Source organism: Marmota monax, unplaced genomic scaffold, assembly GCF_021218885.2.
Source record: "Marmota monax isolate L192 unplaced genomic scaffold, Marmota_monax_Labrador192_F-V1.1 WCK01_AAM20220418_F8-fsc00292, whole genome shotgun sequence".
In the NCBI taxonomy this organism is placed as follows: Eukaryota; Metazoa; Chordata; class Mammalia; order Rodentia; family Sciuridae; genus Marmota; species Marmota monax.
In genome coordinates this window covers 655,903-673,870 of record NW_026692864.1, presented here as the reverse complement: position 1 = coordinate 673,870, position 17,968 = coordinate 655,903, and the positions used below count along the sequence as shown (strand labels likewise).

At 47.2% G+C, this 17,968-nt stretch overlaps 1 protein-coding gene across 3 annotated transcripts in view; it reads right to left on the bottom strand.

Moving 5' to 3' along the window:
- Positions 1-3,233: 3,233 nt before the first annotated feature.
- Positions 3,234-17,968, bottom strand: part of Sap30bp (SAP30 binding protein) — a 41,343-nt gene continuing 26,608 nt past the window's right edge. For 2 of the 3 annotated variants that reach the window (XM_046449557.2, XM_046449558.2), the window contains 7 exons: positions 11,667-11,755; positions 9,030-9,121; positions 8,167-8,227; positions 7,663-7,714; positions 6,278-6,336; positions 4,954-5,038; positions 3,234-4,761 (listed from right to left, as the gene is read on the bottom strand). In XM_046449557.2, the coding sequence (XP_046305513.1) occupies positions 4,580-4,761; positions 4,954-5,038; positions 6,278-6,336; positions 7,663-7,714; positions 8,167-8,227; positions 9,030-9,121; positions 11,667-11,755 (620 nt within the window). In that variant the 3' untranslated portion in view covers positions 3,234-4,579. The remainder of the gene's footprint in view (positions 4,762-4,953; positions 5,039-6,277; positions 6,337-7,662; positions 7,715-8,166; positions 8,228-9,029; positions 9,122-11,666; positions 11,756-17,968) is intronic. The other variant, XM_046449559.2, reaches the window with a different exon arrangement.

Below are 17,968 nucleotides of genomic sequence, written 5' to 3'. Positions count from 1 at the left end.
ATATATATATATATATATATATAGTTGTCAATAGATCTTTATTTATTTGTATGCGGTGCTGAGAATCGAACCCAGGGTCTCACATATGCTAGGCAAGCGCTCTACCACAATCCTTTTTTATATTTTATTTTAAGACAGGGTCCTGCTAATTTGCTGAAGTTCTAACTTGCACTCCTCCTGCTTCAGCCTCCCAAGGAGCTGGAATTACAAGCCACCATGCCTAGTGCCCAGCACCATGCTATGTATGTTTTTGTCACATAATGTAAAATTTCCCATCTTAACTTTCTTTTATTGCTTCTGAGGATTGAACCCAGGGGTGCTTAACCACTGAGCCACAACCTCAGTTCTTTTTTATATTTTGAGACAGGGTCTCACTAAGTTGTTTAGGGTGTAAGTTGCTGTTGAACTTGTAATCCTCTTGTTTTAGCTTCCGGAGCCATTAGGATTACATGTATCACCTCCACTGGCTTATTTCCTTTTTAATAATAAAACTTATATTAACTTTATTTGAACTTTTTTTTTTTTCATGCTGGGGATTGAACTAGGACCTGAACATGCTAGGCAAGCACTCTACCACTGAGTTACGTCCCCAGCCCTTTTTGTTTCTTAGACAGGCCCCGCGTTAGCCTTGAGCTCCTGAACTCAAGTGATCCTGACTAGATGGAATCACAGGTATGCCACCACACCTGACTTGGGCAGTTCTCATTAACTTTTGGAGGGTCGCCATACTGTTTTCCATAGCAGTTGTACCATTTCACAATGCCATCCACATTAGACTAGGGGCAAGTCTTTTCAGTGTCAATTTCTGAGTAAGGAATTAACATTAAACTCTGATGGTGGCAAATACATTTTTCTTCTTTTTTTTTTTTCAAATATGAATGAATGGATCTCTATTTACCCAGTTTATAGTCCTTTGCAGTCATTTTTTCTTAATGTTCACATTAACCACATTTGACCAATGAGAAATATCTTCAAAATAGTTCCGTTGACCTTTTGAAATACTTGAAATACTGCTTTCTGGAACAAAGTGCTCCATCCAGCCCCACTTAGATTTTGACTCATCCGTTTCTCCAAGGAGCCCTGTGGGGAATCAAAATCTGGGTGTTACACATGTGTATTGCTACTGGGGTTTCTACATTCCTTTAATACACAGAGACAGATTGAACCCACCCAGAGTCAATGCACTACCAGTCAATACCCAGCCCTGATATCTTTTATTCTTGTATTGCTTTTCTCTATAGCACTGTTCTACATCTTGCCTCTCCTAAGATCACTGCAAATCTGTCCATGGAAATCTTCCTCATTCATTCTTACTTACAGCTCAATAACCTTTTTTTTTTTTTTTTTTTAATTACTATAGTCAGGTGAGGTGGCACCCATCTGTAACATCTGCAATCCCATTACCAGGGAAGCAGAAGGAGAATCATAAGTTTAAGGCCAAGCTAGGCAATTTAGTGAGATCCTGTCTCAAAATAAAATTTTAAAAGTGTATGTGTCTGTGTGTAGAGGGGGAGGGAGCTGACATGTAGCTCAAGTGGTAGAGCACCCCGAAGTTCAATCCCCAGCACCATAAAACCAAACTTTTTTTTGGTACTGGGGATTGAACCCAGGGGCACTGGACCACTGAGCCACAAACCCAGCCCTTTTTATATTTTATTTAGAGACAGGGCTTCACTAAGTTTCTGAGGCTGCTTTGAATTTATGATCCTCTTGCCTCAGCCTCCTGAGCTTTGGGATTACAGGCATGCACCACAGTGGTTGGTAAAACCAAACTTTTACCCATACTTTCAAACATATACAAAATGAGAGCCAGGTGTGGTGACATGTGCCTGTATTCTCAGCTATTTGGAAGGCTGAGGCAGGATTGCTTAGGCCCAGTAGTTTGGGGCCAGCCTGGGCAACATAGTGAGATCCTGTCTCCAAAATCAAAACAAGCACAAAATGAGAGAACAATGAGCCCCCTATTCCTATGGCTGAGCCTCTGGGATTGCCAGCCCACAATCTACAGTAGTCCTTTGGAATTAAACCCATACAAGAATCGCTGTGAACATGGGCATGGAGGGTCACTCGAGTCTAGTGACCACAACTTTGGATGACCACTAATTAACCCCTCCTTCCATTCCTCCACTACATCACTGAAGTCCTTATTTCAGGCACATGGGACATTGTTTCTTGTAACTACCTTCTTTGCTTGCAGTAACTAGGACACCAGTGGTCTCAGCCCACTGTTTTGTGGGCAGAAGTCACAGGCAGAGAAACATTTCTGAGAGCACTGAGAAAGGAGTGAGCAGCTGCGGGGAATGAAGTCAGGAAGGGGTATGAAACCTGAGATCCATTATGTGCAGAGGCGTAGCAGGGAAAGCACAAGGTGAGGGAGCTGCCCAAGCACAGTGGGTGGGGCGTGGAGAGGTGGGAAGCTGGTGGCTTGGCATGCCATGCTCAAGTCTAGACCCTGCTGTGCAGCGTGTAACATGGCAAAAGCTGGAGTATAGCAAGGGGCCTCTGCTAGATGACCGGAGCTTGGACGGGAGTGGGGAGACTTGAGGCAGCACTACCAGGCCAGAACAGTGTGGTGTGAGGGACAAGAGCCTGAACAGAGGCAGCAATAAAGAGGATGGAGGAGGAGCTTCTGAAGTCACCCACGGGGTGTGAGGGACAGCGCAGATTCCCAGTGCACAGTGGTGAGACCTGCATGGATCATGATGTCATTGCTCAACACAGGAAAGGGGTGGGGGCAGAGTGAATTTTCCCTGTGAGATCAGAAGTCACCTTAGTCCCTGCAGGGATACCCGGTATCCACAGACACCATCCTCAGTGGGAATAAAGGTGGGCAGGCACCCTTTTATACTAACCTGTTATTCTGAGGATTGAGACTTAGCCAACTCACTCGGTTTCTAGGAAGTGGAACAGCACTCTCAGCTTGGGGCTGCCAACTCAGCTGTGTCCACTGCCCAGGCCCCCACTGCACGGTCACTGCTGCTCCAACTGGGCAGCTCAATGGCAGGGCTGGGGAGAGGGGCAGACTGGCCTCAGCCTACTTCCCGCTCTATCAAAGAGCCCTTAAAGGGGAGGTGGCCTTGCTGCCAACTCCCCAGACCCTGGCTGATTTCGTCATTTTTAGGGTTTGCTTCTCTCTTAGGTCAATAGTGAAAATAAAATATATTGGCAAACAGCAGAACTTTCCGAGTACTTTACAGTTTAGAAAGCTTTTCCTTCAATGATTCCTCCAAACCTCTGCATGAAGCTTTATTGCTGTGATTTGACAGAAGAGTGGCATACAGACCACAGGACTTGCTTTAGGCCAGGACACCAGACCAGTGGGTGCCCACTGTACTTGGCACTCTGTTTCCCTGCTGCACTGCCTTCTACTAGACCTCCTGGTACCCTTGGCTATGGGGGAACCCCCAGAGCCTGGGAGCAAGGGGGCCTTTACAAAGACCCTCTTGGGATGAGCAGGCAGCAGCAATTCCCCCAGGGTGGCCAAGTCCCAAGGAGAAGAGGGGGCAAGAGTGACTATTTTTATTTTGGCGACATTAGGGATAGTTTGTCATATTCCCCAGATCACATAACAGTACCAGGCATCAATTTCAAGACCACCTTTCTCAGTCTTTGCCGGGCCCATGGAATCCATAGCTTTTCACAGCCCGGCTTCCTCCTTTGACACTCAGCCCTTCCGCTGGACCAGAGCTGCCAGAGGGCTCAAAGGCAAACTGCCCCCTCCATTCCCAGGCTGGTGGTGGTTGGGAAACCCATTTTGGCCCAAGAGAAGCTGGTCAGCCATTGGTGTTGCCCAGGGACTGCTGCTGGGCAGAGATAACAACAGAGGAAGGGCGGGGTGGCAGCAGCTCTCCCAGGAGCAGTGCTTTCACATAAACAATGAACTGCTGCTGGCCAGAGCAGGAGGTGATTCATCTCCCCAACTGTGGATCTCACTGGCTGCGCTTGCTGGGCACTAAGGGACTAGGCGGCCTTGGCCAGGTGCCCATACCAACCCCCTCTGGTGCACATTGGGGATCTCACCCCAGCCCTTCTGGTATCTAGCCTAATTCTGAAAGCCTGGGCATGTCCAAGAAGTGGCCTGTAGAGTGCTCAATTGCACCAAGACAGCCGAGGTCTGCTCTTGCTTAAGAACCAGAGGCCTCACTCTCCTCCCTGGGGCCACACCTGACCATGCCAAGAGGCAGACAGTGGGAACAATCAGTGACTTACTGGGGCACCCCTCTGAGCAGTGCCACAGGCTTCCATCACCCCACTATCAATCCTTAGGCAATCAATAATCACAAGTAAGAAGATGGAGGGAGCATTTGAGCTTCACATTTGCCTGAAAACAAACCGTGGAAGAGGCCAGTGTACCCCAGATGCTGGGACGGAAGAACACGACACTTTTAATTGGGTGAGACCCCAAAGTGGTGTGTGGACAGACAGACCCTATCTGCTGTATCCTCTGCCTCTGCTACAATGTCCTTCTGGTTGGAATGCCACACAGAGGCTCCTCTCAGATGGCACCTTGGGAGCAGGTCCAAGTCCTGAAATATACAGCAGCCACTAGGCTGCACAGTCAAGCCCTGGCATGGCTCTGTCACTGCTTGGCCTTCTTCACGATGGTGCCCACAGCAGAGATGACTGTGGTCTTGGAGCCGCTGGCGCTGGTGGTGACAGTGACTACCGCTGGCAGGGTGGCAGTGGTGGTGAGAATGGTGGGCTGCGCTATTGTCGTCACTGGGATGGCGGAGTCCCACTTGCTCTTTCTCTTTTGGGCATCTAGAGATAATGCAGAAGAGGAATCAGGATAAAGACCAACCAAAAGCAGAGCACTTCATGTCCTCAGGGCAGGAATGCAAAGGCCTTGGTCCAAGAAGCCCCAGGTGGCCAGCAGGTGCCCTAGACGAGCCCAGGAAACCCTTGCTAGACTGGTGTGGCCAGTCCAGGCAGAGCTGGGCCAAGCCATCCTACCTGCAACGGCTGTGCTGGCAGTGGTTGTGGTGGTAGCTGTGGCATTGGTGGTGGTGCCTTTCTTGGTGCCCGTCACAAACTCAATCTGGAGGGGGGAGAGAGGAGGATAAGGCCAATGCAGAGCTATGTGCCTACTTCCTGTGCCATCCGTCTGCTCCAGGGGGACAGGAATTTGGCAGTACACAAAGAGGCATTGAAAGTCACCTCAGCTATGAGCATCTGGGGAGGGAGAGGTGCCTGGAAACAGCCCGAAGGGACTTTCACCACTCTTCAAAGAGCTTTCCCAGCAGACAGCAGTCCCTCCCGGCATCACAGGATTGCGCATGCCTGGCACCCCTGCCCACCACCCCACCTCACATGCCCAGAACCGGTTGGCCAGGCCCCTCCTCCTCACACCCAGGAGGCGGTGCCTGCCCGCACAGGGGAAGGACAGCTCCGGTCCCCAGGCGCTGCAGACACGTCCCTGCAATAAGCCTGGGGTTTGGAAGGGAGAGGGAAAGAGAGAGAAGGGAGATTCAATCAAGGGTTAAGAATGAGAAACCAGATTATCCCCTCACACCAGCTCCCACCAGCCAGGGCCTTGAGAGGGCCACCAGTGCGTCCAGGCCCTGCAGCCCCTCTGCTTGGGGGTGAGGGGAGTATCCTGGGGGTCGCAGCTGCCGTGAGGCTGACCAGGTCTAACTAGAGGTGGGAGGAGCCAGTGTCTGATGCCCAGCTTTCTCTCTTGGAGACTCTGGTTATAAAGGCACAGTATCCAAAGGATGATGCTTTAGTCTCAGAGCTAAATTGATGCTTATGAAGAACCCACACCACACTACTGGGAAGAAGTGGTACTCAGGGTTCTAAAATGAGGGTTCACCTGGCTGTCAGACATGGGACTTACAAGGAAGCACCCAAGCAGGCTGCTGAGGTCAGTTTTGCAGGGCAAGAAATACAATGGCTGGAGCAGGCTGGGGTGTCTACACTCTCAGAAGGAAATACTTCCCTCCATCCAGGTCAGGGAGGGCACTGATGACCCAATGACCCACAAGAGACAAGCTACCTGAGCTTTGAAGTTGTGAATGGGGGAGGGAAGGTAAGGGAGAGCATAATATCTGAACTACAAGACATCAAGAATGGAACAGTGGGAGGCTTCTAAAAGCCACGTCAGAGGCTGGGCCACAGCCTGCTTGGTGCAGAAGGGCAGGCCTAGGCTCCTCAGAGCCTCAGCAGGTGACAAGTGCGGAAAAGGGTGGGTGTGGGAGATGGGGACTCTCGGCTTATCCATCAGGACCCGCATACCCAATGCTTGCCTTTCTGATCCTGCAGGTCTGTAACCACTTACTTTGGTTCGCTCCTTTTTGGCCTTTTCCAATTTGTCCATTTCAATCTTCTGGGCCTTGGCTAGAAGAGACAAGATGGTGTTACAAGGAACCCTATGAGCAGCTTTGGCCTGTGGAGCCTAATCCCCTCACTGCTCGGGGCACTGTATTCTTTTTGATGATTTTAAGGCCTTTGTGGGCTTAGAATTCTTTTGCATTAGGTGAAATGAAATGCCAGCCCTTAGTCAATTTAGAGCAGGGGCCTCAAAACAAGGGCCTGGAGGCTGCATATCATGTTGGGAAGGGTTAGTTACTCCTGAGCTCCAGGGACTGTTGGGTTTGGGAATGTGGGGACTATCTTCCTACTGACAAAGAAAAGCTGCAATTATGGAATTTTATACAAAATGTTGGCAACTAATTCAAATTAATAAAAGAAAAAATTTGTGTGGGGAAAACAAAATATATGTATAGGCCAGGAACTGGACCATGGGCTGTTGGCTTAAGACCTGTAGCTTGAAGGCTACCCTTTGAAATCCCCCTGGCCTTAGAATACAATTCCCCAGCCTGCCTGGAGCATTCTGCCCGCATCTGCCTGGCTCCTACACCTCTCCAAACCTTAGCTGCAACATGGCTTCCTTGGCAGGGTCTTCCTAATCCTTTAGCCAGGTGAGGTGACCCTGATTACCAAACCCTCCCCAAACCCCCTTGGGTCCCCCTGGCCCCCCGTACTGGGGATTGAATCCAGGGGCACTCTACCACTGAGCTATACTCCCAGTCCTAATTTTTTGAGATAGGGTATTGTTGAGTTGCCCATGCTGGCCCTGAAGTTGTGATACTCTGTCTTGAGCCTGATGAGTTGCTGGGACTACAGGTGTGTGCCACTACACCCAACACTCTCTCCTCATCTTAATACCCATCAGTGTTGGAATTACTGGTTTCACTATCTTCCTTGCTATATTTAAGTCTTTGTGTGTGTGTGTGTGTGCGCATGCGTGCATGTGCGTGCACGCATGTGGGGTACTGGAAACCAAAGACCTCACATATGCTAGGGAATTGCTCTACTTCTGAACTATGTCTCCAGCACTTTTAAAAAATATATTTAAAAGTTTTGAGAGGGTCGTGCTAAGTTGCCCAGACCTATCTTGAACTTTTGGTCCTTCTGCCTCAGTCTCTCAAGTAGCTGGAATTAACAGGTATATGCCCCCATGCCTGACTTATATTTAAGTTTTGTAAGTTACAGATGGGGTCTGTCTTATTCAAGATTGAATCAACAGCCCCTTGGATGTGGCCTGACATAGAGGAGACCCTGAAATATGTGTGGCCTGGATCCTGGATGGTTGACTGGATGGTTGAATGGCTGAACAGATGGGTAAATGGACGAGTGGTTGGTAGATGGAAAGCAGGTTACCTAATGCCTCATAATAGGAATCCTCAGACCAGCCATGGGGGTCAAACATATCCTGAAAAAGAAAAGATCAAGCTGCAATCAGCAGAGACCACCAGGTAACAATGATTTGAAGAGTCTTTCCATGGACCTTTTTGGCCTGGAGCCCCCTGTCCTCTTGACAGCACAGGAGCTGGCATGATTCCCAGTCATGGGTAGCCAGAAAAAGCTCAGAAAAGAACATGGGAGTGGCAAAGTTCTTGGCTCAGTAACACCACCACCAGCTGGCCGATAGGAACAACAAGCATATACTTGGGTTCTAAGTGGTTAGAGACCAGGTCGTTGCTGGCATTTCTTTGTTAAACTATTTCAGAATAGAAACTCAAAAACAACAGAGATGGGGCCTGTCCTCTTCAACCCGTAGTGCTGCTACATGGACCTTTCTGTGGCTCTAGGTCAAATACAGTGGAGCAAACACAGAGTCCTGGGAACCCTCTTCACCCTCAAGCTGCAGAGTGTAGGACGTACCTTTGGGTAGTTGGTGCCCAGCTCATCAATGGCACAGAACTGGATCAGTTTCTCATAGATGCTGAAAAGAAAACAGCCTCATCAGTGAGCAGGCACTGGTCCAGGTCTACAGGGCAATGAAACCCACTAGTCCCTGGGGCTAAGATAAGAGCGGAAACTCTTAAGGCCAGTTATATTGTTCTAAGCAAGCTTCCTAATGGGGGGCCTGACCTCCTGGCTCTGGCTTTCTACCTTCTCTGGGAGATGGAAATGTAGCTGGGGCAAGCACCAGGAGTGAGATGTCAGCTATGCTGTGTCTAATCCAGATGTCTCTAACCTTCAGTCTGCATGGCTGGGTTGAGTCCACCACACTCAGGCCCATGCAGGGGCCAGAACAGGTCCCACTGTCACACACCACCTTCTTCCTGGGTTTGTCACTAGCCAGAACACTAGATGGACTAAGACCTAGATATACCTGTCCCTAAAACCTCTCATCTGCATGCAAAACCAACTTTTTAGAGTTGGAAGAAGAGTAACTCCCTTATTGAACAGATGAGGAAACCAAAGCCTTGAGAAGTTATGTGCTGTAGGAGCAGAGGAGTGACAAGAAACCAGCCAGGTCTCCCTGCATCAGCCCAGGACTCTTGGCTGCTATTCTGTAGACTGGTTTCTATGCTTAGTTTGGATCTAACTGGTAAAGTTCCACCTGGTTTAGACAGCTGGCTATGTGTCACAGGCACTTAGAATAAGGAGAATCTGGGAGATGGCCCTTTCTGCTCAAGAGGGATCAAGGCTGCCTCTCCTTAGCCCTTCCTAGGCGCATTCCTGGTTCCCCCATCCAACACCAGTGACTCAACTTACCTGCAAGCTCATGGGAAACTCACCTAGGGTTCCGAAATTCTTTCTTCCTTTGGATGATGTAATTCATATCCATTCCCTCCTTTATCTTTCGCTCATAAAGCTTCTGGATCTTGTCCTATGAACAGGAACAGAAGGACATATGACAGAAGACCACCCACCTACAATCCAGTCTGTGGCATAAACACAAGAGCCCCAGGAAGCACAACTCCAGCCATATTCTCCTTTTCCACCCAGCCTTTAAAGAGCAGAGCTACCCACAGGCAAGATAAACCAAGATGGGTCTGTTTTCATTGCTGATTTCTCCCAACCTTCTCTGGATGGCCAGTACAGTGAGGAGTAAAGATCAAGGTGGAGAAGGAACAGAGAAGAAAAGAAACAAACTCCTGACTGGTTATCAGCTCTCAAATCACTATAAGAAGAGTTTAAGGTGTTAACTGTTTTTACATGATTTATGTTTGGTATTAGGGGTTGAATCCGGGGACACTATCACTGAGCCATATCTCAGCCCTTTTTAATTTTTATTTTGAGACAAGATCTCACTAAGTTACCAAGGCTGGGAACTTGTAACCCTCCTGCCTCACTTCCCAAACTGCTGTGATTATAGAAATGTACCACCATGCCTGGTTGGTTTAAAATTCCAACAGAAGGTTAAGTCCTCAGCAAAACTGTGAATTGCAACCAATAGACCTGTGACCTTTTTAAGGCAGGAGTAGAATGTCTTGGAGTGGTCTCACAAACTTCCTAGAATTTTCTTTCTTTTTCAATGCTGGGGATTGTGCATGCTAGGCAAGCATATTCCCACTGAACTAAACCCTCAGCCTTAGCAAGTCTTATGTGAGGCACTCACAAGTGGTTGGGTCATGCCAGTTTGTCAAGGGTCACAATCAAGGGTTAAGAGCGCATGTCATTTTGACCAAAATGCTCACACAGATCCCTGACCTACTCTCAATGGGACACAGGAGAACTACCTGGCTGGGATCCAGGCTAACCTACTGGGCCAGTAATATGCTATCCTCAGGATGGGGGTCCTGCCTGGCCCCTATGGCATATGGTATCAGTGCTGTCCAGTGACAATGAAGAGTTCTTTGAAAGTGTGTTCTTATCTAGGAAGGTGGGTAAGATCTAATTCAAGATCAAACTGCAGCATCCCCTCACTTGGCAGTTAAATATACAGATTCTCCAGAAGGAAAACATTTGGGCACCCTTCCCCTGCAAGAGGAGGTGGGGGAAGGGCTGGAGGTCCCAAGTGATACTCCTTAGGATGGACATGTCAGGAAAGGTGGCCTACTCGCCTGGTCAGAAGGCAAATTTTTCTGCCGAGATGGACCTGAAGAAGCACTGAAAGATTTGTAATCCATTTAACTACCAGGGAAGAGAGAAGCTGAGAGCGACAAGCTGCTTTCCTCAATGGGTTCTCATCAAGGGCAGTGGAAGGAGGCCTTACATAGAAGGCTGGGCAGCTTTGGGTGAACTTATCATATAGCTGACTTGGTTGGGTTTCCAGGCCCATCTATCAAATGGGTTCTGCTACCTCAGGTGAACTAAACCATTTGCTCAAATGCCATGGTTTCTACCCAAGGGAGGATTGAATGAGGAGGAACATTTTGAATTTGAGGGCTGAATGGCTATCTGGCTCTGTCTGGCAGGTCTTTGGAATTGTCCTTACAGGCTAGAGCCCATTTTCTGCCATGGAGGATGACTTGATCCTGAGGGTGCTGGGAAACAGACAACTCAGCAAAGGGAGGAGACTTCCGTGAAAGGAAGACAAGCTGCACTGTACCCCAGCCCTGACTCTAGCCCTCCCCTGGTCTGCTGCATTCTTCAACCCCACTCCCATTAGTCATCCATCCGTTTGGGTGGTGCCAGGGGCTTGCTAAGTAGCCAGAGGCACTGAGCAGAAGCTGCAGGATCAAAGGCAAAGCAGGTGAACCAGGGCCACAATTGCACAGCCTTGGGCATCGGCCCTATTATTAGTTACAAGGTCCCACTCACAGCAGAGGGACAAAGAGAAGCCACAGTATAGTCTGAAATCCAGAAGTCTTGCCAGCCAAGGAGCAACTGCATGAACAGTTCCCACCACTAGGGATTTCAAAGCCAAAGGTAGGCAATAAATGGCTGAAATCTGAATTTAGGAATGAGGACAGGAATGTTATGCCATATAAATGCTGTACTTTTGGCTGAAGGTGTAGCTCAGTGGTAGAGTGCTAGATGTGCCAGTGGTTGATGTGTGAGGCCCTAGGTTCCATTTCCAGTACCGCAGGAAAATAAAAAGTATAAATGCTGTTTTCACATTAGCATAATTTACTTTACAGTCTGATATGTCCTTATTTTGTCAACACAGCTTTTTACCACTGGGTCAACTGTGTGCAGGGAAATGTGCATGTTTTTTCCTGCGGGGACATAGGCCTTGCTGAAGGTAGTCTAGTACGATATCAGGTGCCATGAACTATGGGTGCCAATTCCTGAGATCTGGCTAGCTAGAGATAACCAGGATTGTAGCTCCTGATCATGTGGCAGCCTATTTATTCATTTATTTATTTTTTGTGGTGCTGGAAATTGAACCCAGGACCTTGGTCCCTTTTCCCTGCTATGGCCCCACCAGGTAACTAACCCATACCACTTCATCCATATTGGCCTCAGCAGCCAGGCCCTGTGCTTACTTGTAAATGATTAGAACACCTGCCAGGGGGTTCTGGTGGGATCTTGATTTCATCAGGCGACATGTTCCGGACCCTTTCGGAAAAGGAGGCTGTTGAGAAATTAGAGGGAAAGATTCTATAGGTGAGGGTATTAGGACAGGGGACAGAGATAACATTTTATATGCTGCGTTTTTATGTTTTCAGGAAGGGATAAATGCTGTGAAAATGGTAAAACAGCTGGGTAGGGTAGCATATGCCTATAATCCCAGTGACTCCAGAGGCTGAGGTAGGAAGAATGCAAATTTGAGGCCAGCTTCAGTAACTCAGTGAGACACTGTCTCAAAATAAAATATAAAAAGGGTTAGGGATTTAGCTTAGTGGTAGAGCTCTCCTGGGTTCACACCCAATACTGGGGAGGTGGGGAGAAATAAAAGAAACAAACAATAAAATAGGGTATTCTGCTGTCACCTGAGCTGATCAGGAGCCAGACACATGTCAACCTGGGAGAAGAGAAATTTAGGTAGAAGGTCTAGATGAAAAACATGTATTACCAAGTCCTAGTGGTTAACTTTTTCTCTTTTTTGTGGAGTAGTACTGGGGATTAAATCTAGGGCTTCAAGCTTGCTAAGCAAGTGCTCCTATCACTGAGCTATATCCCCAGCCACCCCATCCTCCTTTTTTTTGAGACAGGGTCTCACTAAACTGCTCAGGCTGGCCTTGAACTTGTGATCCTCCTACCTCAGCCTCCTAAGACAGATTACAGGTGTACACTACAGGGCCTGGTTCCCACTGGTTAACTTTTTTTTTTTTTAATATTTTAGTTATGGATGGACACAAAACCATATATTTTTTCCCCCATGTGGTGCTGAGGATCAAACCCAGTGCCTAACCCCAGCCCCTCACTGGGGTTAACGTTAAAAAAATAATAATAAAATTTTTTTTTCAGTCGTTGATGGACCTTTATTTTATTCATTTATTTATATGTGGTTCTGGGATCAAACCCAGTGCCTCACACGTGTGAGGCAAGTGCTCTACCACTGAGTCACAACCCCAGCCCCCACTGGTTGACTTTTTTAAAAATATTTTTTCCCTTAGTTGTCGATAGATCTTTATTTTATTTATATGTGGTACTGAGAATCGAACCCAGTGCCTCACACATGCAAGGCAAGTGCATTACCACTGAGCCACAGTCCCAGCCCCTGGTTAAATTTTAAGAAAAGAATATGCCCAGTGCTGTGCTGGGAAATGTTTAACAACCAGCTGGAAGAGAGGGATCCTTAGCATTTGCTAATTCCCATGGTGTAAATTTCCTTTCTGTGGCCAATTTCAGGCTACCAATGTGAAGTTAGTGAACACATGGTTGGGAGGAACATGCAAGTCAACTCACTGTGCATTGGCTCCAGCCTCCCACTGCGTAGTCTCTAAAACACCTCTACTAGAACTCTAGAAATCAGAGTTGCTCAGTATCAGCCTTCTTGTCTTGGGCTGACCTGCCTAGGGAGAAACTGTATTCAGGGTTCCTGAGATTTTGGGTTCTAAGAGTCTAAAACTGTTTATGCATAAGGACACTTTTTAAAAATTACCTGTTGATAATTGGCTTATGGTCTTTTTCTTGGCCCAACTAATTTTTGAGAACAAAAGGCCTGATTCTGACATTAAGAACCACAACCCCCAAGGGACGACTCCCTCAGAGATTTGCTGCTGCCCACCCAAGCCTCCCACTCAAGCCTCGCCCTCTCTTCTCACTCCTTTCCTTGTAGCCTCTGGCCACTCTGGTGACCACAGTCCTGCTCTGGATCACTCAAACAATGCACTGTTTGTTGTAAAATTCTGCCTGTGCTCTTTAAAACATTCCTTCATGAAAAGGACCATACAATGAGCAAATAGCAGGCAGAACAGGGCGGGCAGGAGGAAGGGAAAGAATGAACAAGCTACCACCAATAACATCCAACAAATACTTTCTGAGGACCTACTGTGTGTGCCAGGTCCTACGGCTAACTCATTTCTTTATTTCTTCCTTTTGTGGTACTGGAGATTGAACCCAGGACTACTTTCGCACGGAACACCGTCCCCAGTCCTTTTTTAATTTTTGAGATAGTGTCTCTCTAAGTTGCTGAGGCTGACCTAGAACATGCAATCCTCCTGTCTCAGCCTCCTGAAAAGCTAGAATTACAGGGGTGCAAAACTAACCTATTTCTTAGACCACTTAGCTGCTCTAAGAAATGGGTTAGCTTTGCACCCCTGTAATTCTAGGGGGAACAAGTGGTCTCCTGGACTGTGGAGACTGGCCTAGAACAGCCTTCTGGGTCTCCTCTCCCAAGGCTAGGATAATATTATTTTTGTATCGGGAGTGAATCCAGAGGCACTTAACCACTGAACCACATCCCCAGCACTATTTTGTATTTTTTATTTAGAGACAGGGTCTCAATGAGTTACTTAAGGCCTTGCTAAGTTGCTAAAGCTGGTTTTGAACTTGCAATCCTCCTGCCTCAGCCTCCAGAGCTGCTGGGATTACAGGCATGCAACATCATGTCTGGTTATTATTACTATTATTTTTAAAAAAGACAAGCTCTCACTATGTTGTGGAGGCCTTGTTGTAGAAGGCCTATGTTGTAGAAGCCTTGAGCTTCTGGATTCAAGTGACCTCAGCTTCCTAAGTAGCTGGGACTACGAGCCTGCCACCTGTACTACTTAGACTAGAGACAAACCCTCCAGACTTGTCAGTCAAGCTGTTGGGATTCCAGCCTGCTCACACTACAAACACCTTAAGCCTGGGGGTCAAGCCCAGAGCATTACTGCTTTTTTTTTTTTTTTTTTAAGGTACTGATCTAGAGATTGACCCCAGGGTTTCACACGTAATAGGCAGGTGCTCTACCACTGAGCCACATCCCTAGCTTTTTCTGAATTTGGTACCAGGGATTGAACCCAGGGGCACTTTACCACTGAACAACATACTCAGCCCTTTTTATATATTTTATTTAGAGAGAGAGTCTCACTGAATTATTTAGGGCCTAAGTTGCCAAGGCTGGCTCTGAACTTGCAATCCTCCTGACTCAGTCTCCTGAACCACTAGGATTATAGAAGTACCACTGCACCTGGCTTGAATTTTATTTTAATACAGGGTTTCATTAAGTTGTCCAGGCTGGCCTTGAAATGAGATCTTCTTTTTTTTTTTTTTTTTTTTAAAGAGAGAGTGTGAGAGAGAGGGAGAAGAGAGAGAGAGAGAATTTTTCAATATTTATTTTCTAGTTTTCGGCAGACACAACATCTTTGTTTGTATGTGGTGCTGAGGATCGAACCCGGGCCGCACGCATGCCAGGCGAGCGCGCTACCGCTTGAGCCACATCCCCAGCCCGAAATGAGATCTTCTTACTTCAACCTCCTAAGTAGCGAGATTATAGGTTCGAACCACCATGCCTGGCCAGGGAACTCTTATAACACGACTACACATGCTGATTTTTACTGTTATCAATGGATTTTTGCTGGACACACTCCAAGGGCAGAGTACTGGCCTGTTATTTTGAGGGGGGGCAAGAGGACAGGGATTGGGTGACTCATAGATCAAAGGTCTTGCTGTGGCCTGAGTTTCCACAAGGGGACTACATGATTCTCTCCGCCCAGCACCTTCCTTCTGCCTCCTGATTCCTCAAGCAAGGGTAACACTCTGCTCTGGCTGGGATTCAAGCCTCATCCTGACTTCCTCCTTCCTCTCAGCCCTGGGATGAGCAGAAGTTCTAGACATGAGCTCAAAAAGGCTGCAGAGGCCAGTTGAGAGTGGAAGCAGCTGGGAAGAGCTGGTCCTCCGATTTCATGAACATCATCAACAAAAGCAAGGAGGCCTTGGCAGGCACTGGGCACAGAAACAAGGAAGGTTAAGTTCTTCCCAAGACTAGAGCCACAATGTGACAATGTGTACATGTGACAGGGAGACAAAGAATGCCCTTTGGCATTTGCCAGGAAAGTCTTTTAGAAAAACAGGGTGTGACACTGTTGCCATAGCAACCCCACCAACCTCCAGGGTGCAAATGGTAGATAGCATGACAAAAGGGAAACCCCTCTGAGCTCTGGGCTAAAAACAAGAATTACTAGGAAGTAACTGACAATAAAGGGACAAACTTGGGAAAACAAAAGTTATCCCACGGATTTTAGAAGCAATTTTTCAGTGATTCTCTTTCCTAAGTTCCAGAATGAATCCAATAAAAATGACATCAACTCTGTGTATCTTGCTACAAGCAGCCAGAACTCTGAACCATCTTCCCAGGAAATACATTTAGCAGTGTGTCCTCAGACACTCAGGACAACAACCACATGTGTGGGTGCTGCCTGGGTCTTCTGGGGACAGTCTGGGTGGGCAGCTGCAACTTAGGATTTAAGGAGCCTGCATCAGCACACATCACCCCTGGGGCCTGCCCATGTCAGAAAACATCCCCAGTATCCATAGCTGCCAGGTAGGCCTATGAAGTGGCAGGGAGCAAGTAGAGCAGCAAGACTGGGAGACCTGAGGATGTCTGCAGGGTGTTGTGGGGGGCTACAAGCAGGAGGTGGGGGGGGATATTTCCAGTTCATGATTGGCATGGAGAACTCACTGGGGGTGTCACTCCAGTACCTCTGTTTCTGGCACCTATGGAGCAATGGTGGGGCCCCTGGTGGGTATGGACAGCTCTGTCAGGAGTTACAGTACTAGAGATACCTCACCTATGAATTGGACTCTCAGCGTTCTTGATTGCTTTTTTAAAGGTAGGGCTGTCTACATGTTTGAAAATGTTTCCCACATCCAGTGAGCAACGTTAAGTCCTGATATCTAGAGGAGTTAAGTTCAGGTACAGGAGCCAAGTTCATACAGAGGAGCTGACAAGCATGGCATCATGAATGGAATCTACTCTCCATTAAACTAAAAGTTGTCCAAGCTTGCATGCTCAGTGAAGAGCTGACCTAGCTACTCCTTAATGAGAAGTGGTCAGACAGTTCAAAACTGTGCGGCATTTGTGTCCTCAGTGGGTGAACGAATACACAAACAACTGTAGTATACCTTACAAGCATGTTCCTTAGCAATAAAAAGAAGTAAACGATGGATATGCTCAACGACATGGATGAATCTCAGAAGCATCAAGACAAGTAAAGGAAGCCAGTCAGGAAAACTACGATCTATTTGTATTGGCAGTTCTCAACTGGGGGTGCTTCTGCACCTTTGGAGATAACATTTTGCCACCACATTTGGGGAAGAAGGAGAGAATGCTCCTGGCATTTAGTGGGTAGAAACTAATGCCGTGCTAAATATCCTAAATGCACAGGATGCCCCCTTAACAGGGAGTGATCCAGCCCAAAACATCAATAAATTCTGATTTATATGAAATTCTAGGGGGCTGGGGATGTGGCTCAAGCGGTAGCGCACTCGCCTGGCATGCATGCGGCCCGGGTTCGATCCTCAGCACCACCTACAAAGAAAGATGTTGTGTCCGCCGAAAACTAAAAAATAAATATTAAAAAATCTCTCTTAAAAAAAAAAAAAAGAAATTCTAAAATAGGCAGAACTTCCAGGAGGGATGGAAACATCCTGTCTTGTGAAGGTGGAGGGGATAATACAACTATACACAGCTGTCAAAATTCATCAAATGGCACACTTAAAACCAGCGAATTTTACTTTGAAAATTATAAAATAAACCTCAACAAAGCTCCTTTATTTTTTTCGGAGGGGGTTACTGGTGATGGAATCCAGGTGTGATTTACCACTGGTTCTAGGCCTTTAAATTTTTTATTTAAGACAGGGTCTCACCAACTTACTAAGGGTCTCGTTAAGTTGCCCAGGCTGGCCTTGAAGTTGTCCAAGCTTGCATCAGATTGTGACTCTCCTGCTCAGCCTCCCAAGTAGCTTCAAATACTGTCTTTTCCACCTTGCACAGTTCAACCAAACTATTTTTATTTTTTCATTATTTATGTATTTGGTACTGGAGATTGAACCAGAGGTGCTTTACTATTGAGCTACATTCCCAGTTCACTACTTTTTTGGTAGCAGGGACTGAACCCAATCCTTTTTATTTTGAGATTGGGTCTCACTAAATTGCTTGGAGCCTTGCTAAATTGCTGAGGCTGGCTTTGAACTTGTGATCTTCCTGCCTCAGCCTCCTAAGCTGACCAGTTTTTTGAGATAGTGTCTTGTTAAGTTTCTGAGGCTGGCCTCAAATTTGCAATCCTCCTGCCTCAGCCTGCCAAATTGCTGGGATTACAGATGTGAATCTCAGCATCCAGCTCAACAAAACTATTTTTAAAGTGTGGCATGGAGTTGGGTATAGGCAGTACAAACCTGTAATTCCAGATCACAAGTT